Source organism: Papaver somniferum, chromosome 2 (assembly GCF_003573695.1).
Source record: "Papaver somniferum cultivar HN1 chromosome 2, ASM357369v1, whole genome shotgun sequence".
Taxonomy (NCBI): domain Eukaryota; kingdom Viridiplantae; phylum Streptophyta; class Magnoliopsida; order Ranunculales; family Papaveraceae; genus Papaver; species Papaver somniferum.
In genome coordinates, this window is record NC_039359.1 from 53,072,193 (window position 1) to 53,075,926 (window position 3,734).

Sequence of the window (3,734 nt, forward strand, 5' to 3'; positions counted from 1 at the left end):
CCCTGAAATCAAATTTTCAACCTTTTCCTTCTTCTGCTTCCCCAGGTCCCCTTCAATGACCACCACGACCACCAATGACCACCACAACCACCAATGACCACCGCAACCACCACCACCCAGCAGCTCTGAAAGCAGCGGAAGGCGATTCAAAGAGACGGACCAATGTTGAAAGATGATCATAGTTTGCTAGTAGAGATGCAGCAAAAATACTGAAAAGTGTATTACAAGGAGATGCTAAGAAATTGGCTGTTGGTTTCATTAAAAGTATGTATTTACTTCCACCTTTGTTGAATTTTTTACTCGTAGCATCAATTTTGAAAATGGGAAAAGGGTTTAATCCAATTTCAGGAATTTTTCTGGTCATACTTTGAAAGTTTTGAACTTTGTTTGAGAAAATTTGAAATTGTGTTGTTAGGAACGAAATCTCTAAGAATTGATAGCTTACTGTGAGAGAATTGGGTGTTTAGAATTAGGGTTTTTCTCTTTTGGGACTTGTTTTTATGGTGTTATTGGAGAATGAGTGTAGAGGCAATGTGTATTTGGGGGTAACGTACTCTTAGAGTTATAAGCTTTGAAGGTTCTTTAAAGCATCTTGTGCAAGTGTTGTGGTAATTGGGACAATGGAGGTTAAAGATTGGGAAGTTTCTTCTGATGGAACACAAGATTCGGAGGTTAATTTGCAAGACTCCGACGAGGATGAGCATCTCTTTATGTTTGATTGCATACCTAAATTACAGCAAAGGAAAGCTAAATCCAAGGTTTGTTGGGATTCGGAGATGAGAATGGCGAAGGTTATAGAAATGAAAGGTAGATGTTGGGGTACAACAGGAATAGTTCGAAACAGTGAGACCTATTTGTCAATTGAGGAGACCTTGTTCATGGCTGAACGAGGAGCTTTACTTCTGGTTAACAGTGATGATATGGTTCTTAGTTTAAGGGATATGTATGGGATGCTTAGGGAATGGAAGAATGGGTGTAGTTGGGATTCTTTCCAGCCTTATAAGCACTTGAAGTCACTTGCGTATATTGTTAGTCGGCATGGTGTTCCGTGGACTATGAAAAATCACAAGCATTGTACATCTCCTACCTGTGTCAGGGACTCAAACAACGGCAGTGCACTTTCTGGAACCGAATTGGAAGAGGGGATTTCTATTACCGATGGTCTTGGAAATATGCATATAAATTATGAGGCAAAGCCAACTTTTGATGTGTTTTCGCCTAATAGGAAATTTAGGAAGTGTGCTCCTGGTGAACCTAATTTCGTAGTATATTTAACGAGGGAGGATAATCTACCGTCGAAGGAAGAGATTGAAGACCTTGTGGCAAGGTGCAAGGGTGTTGGCCTTATGGTCTGTCACATACAACATGGTCGGGTCAGTTTGTTTTCGCATAAAGAGACAGAGCTTCCTCTCCTGCCATGATCCTCCTAACCTGTGATAATTACCATGGCGGAGTATCCCAGAATTTTGAACATTGTGTTGGCTCACTCGCTTCTCTAAGTTTATATGTCTTGATGTTGATTTTGTTCATTAAGCATCACAATCCAGCCATCCCAATGGCAGTCAGCAGTTGGTCAAAGATAAGAAACATCAAAAGGTGCGTTGGAGTTCTTGTTTTGTTTCCATCCCCTCATTTTATATATAATCATATTCAATGCTGGACGCTCGGTTAGTATGGGTAACCTTGCTTCTTCCTAAGTCACTATGTGAGGTGAGAAAACTCAACTCTATATAAAGATATTTCATGCTGTAGAAGGAAATCTCAACACATTGTACATGATCTCATAACATATGCTTGCACAACTTTCCCTGAATAATGTCATCACCTGTTTTATGGAAGTGGATGAAGAAATTTTACATTGACAGGGCTTGCACAAACCCTGACGCATCTTTTGTGTTTTGAATCCGAAGGCATGTCTGTCTATTTTGTTATCCATGTAGTCTCTGTAGTTCTTGAGCATGTGTTAGTGCCAAAAGATATCTTCACTTGTCTGCTTTGTGGTAGATTTTGCCATTGCGGTCTCTGTTGCTTATCCTACTTTCGTTGAATTGTTCATCAAGCCTACTACAGTGTTAGGCAAAGACATGAATGTCTAACATTCTCTGCATTTTGGTATGCCATCTTTTACTATAAGAAGCATACAAAGTTATAGACCTAGATGAAGTCTGCGTAAAAACAGAGCACGCTCAGTTAATACATAAAGCGACATGAGAGTAGAAGAAATTCCAATATTTATAGGCAATACAAAAGTGTTATAATTGCAAACCTTTGAGAAGTGATGAATGGACTTCTTCATCTAGGATAATAATTATGTCAACCGTGAGATAGTCGCCTTTCTTTAAGTATATAAGATTAGGGCACATATGCAGTTTTTGCAATCAACTGAAGCACACCTAGGTTGTATTGAATCTGTCAGATGACACTTTATGACTGTAGTTCTTCAACTGAAGCACATATGCAGGTTTAGCCTAAGTTGCTTAGATAGATGTGGCGATCAGGATCTGGACCTTATGTGATTCAAGAAGTTGTTCAGAAGAGACATTCAATCCTAAGATAGCTTAGTTGTAAATTTAAGGTAAAAGGGGTTTAAGCTTAGGAACTGAGTTTTACTTTCCTGCTTTGCCTTTTCAGTACACTGTGCGTCAATGTCAGATTTGAGTTTCACAGATATTCTTTGAATTCAATGTTGATTTTTATTTTGTGTTGCTCTGTTTTTCTTTCTCATTTCAAGCCTTAATTTAAGACTAATACTTTTATTCTCGATACCCCAAAATAGTACAGAGTGAATTTGAAGCACCAAAAGGATTTTGCTGATAATCCCCTCTACTGAATCGGAGTATAGAGTGAATATGAAGCACCAAAAAGATTTTGCTGACAATCCCCTCTACAGAAGCGGATCTCTATTGAGGGAGGAATGAGCCAGGAGTTGAGCGATTTTATCCTGTAAAACTAAAGAATATCAATATCTAGTCAAAAGTAGATTGTAATTGTAGATGCCAAAATATGGACCGCCACGTGGACATAGGGAAGACGCGAGAAACCGGCCAAAAGATCCTGTACCGTGTCCCGAAAATCTTCGTCAGTGACTTGTCAAATCAAGTCAGAGTCACCATTATTGACTAGTTGACGAGGTAAAAGCCATGTGCGAGATAGTGTTTCATCACGAAGTAAGCTCCTAGGGGAACATGGGCTATGAAGGATCAATGGAGTACCCTACAAGATACTCGCCGCGAAGTAGAAAAGGACGAAGTAAGATTACCTGGCTGAGAAGACAAGCCACGCAGTAGATAAATTATGGAGTAAGAAAAGAGACAGGTGTCCCGAAAATCCCATGTGAGAATAGCGAAAGAAGGGGAAAAACTTTATGGAAAATGGTCTGGGCGAAGTATAAGGCACCTCCGCGAGAACGTAGCGAGGTAAAGTGAGTTGTACACCAATTGGGTTGGTTGACCTATAAATAGAGGTCCTTGGGAAAGATGTGAGAGATCGGATTTTAGGAGAGTGGGAGAGCTTAGCCTAGAGAGAGAGATTAGGGTTTCCTTGTATTCAAGAACTTGTATCTTTATTACTTTGAATGATTCATCAATAAAGACTTTTGTGTTTATATTACTTAGTATGTCTTTGATCTCGGTTACTATCACTTTGGGCGTGCTACTGGATTTCCAGTAGTTACATTTTGGCGTCCAGAAACAGGGATTAGATTGGGGTTCATCCTCATCTAAGAGTTTGTGAGA

The 3,734-nt window shown here is 39.6% G+C and overlaps 1 protein-coding gene across 2 annotated transcripts; it reads left to right on the forward strand.

Annotated features, from left to right (window-relative positions):
* Positions 1-3,520, forward strand: LOC113353289. 2 transcript variants are annotated; one of them, XM_026596935.1, is made up of 2 exons: positions 1-1,596; positions 2,777-3,520. In XM_026596935.1, exon 1 carries the CDS (start codon positions 621-623, stop codon positions 1,419-1,421), a length of 801 nt encoding a protein of 266 aa, XP_026452720.1. In that variant the 5' UTR covers positions 1-620; the 3' UTR covers positions 1,422-1,596; positions 2,777-3,520. The 2 variants fall into 2 exon arrangements, with proteins under 2 accessions (XP_026452720.1, XP_026452721.1); XM_026596936.1 differs by having other exon boundaries at positions 2,782-3,520.
* Positions 3,521-3,734: the final 214 nt, after the last annotated feature.

Coding starts and splice junctions, on each gene's coding strand:
- LOC113353289 (XM_026596935.1), top strand. CDS start 621: ATGGAGGTTAAAGATTGGGAAGTTTCTTCTGATGGAACACAAGATTCG.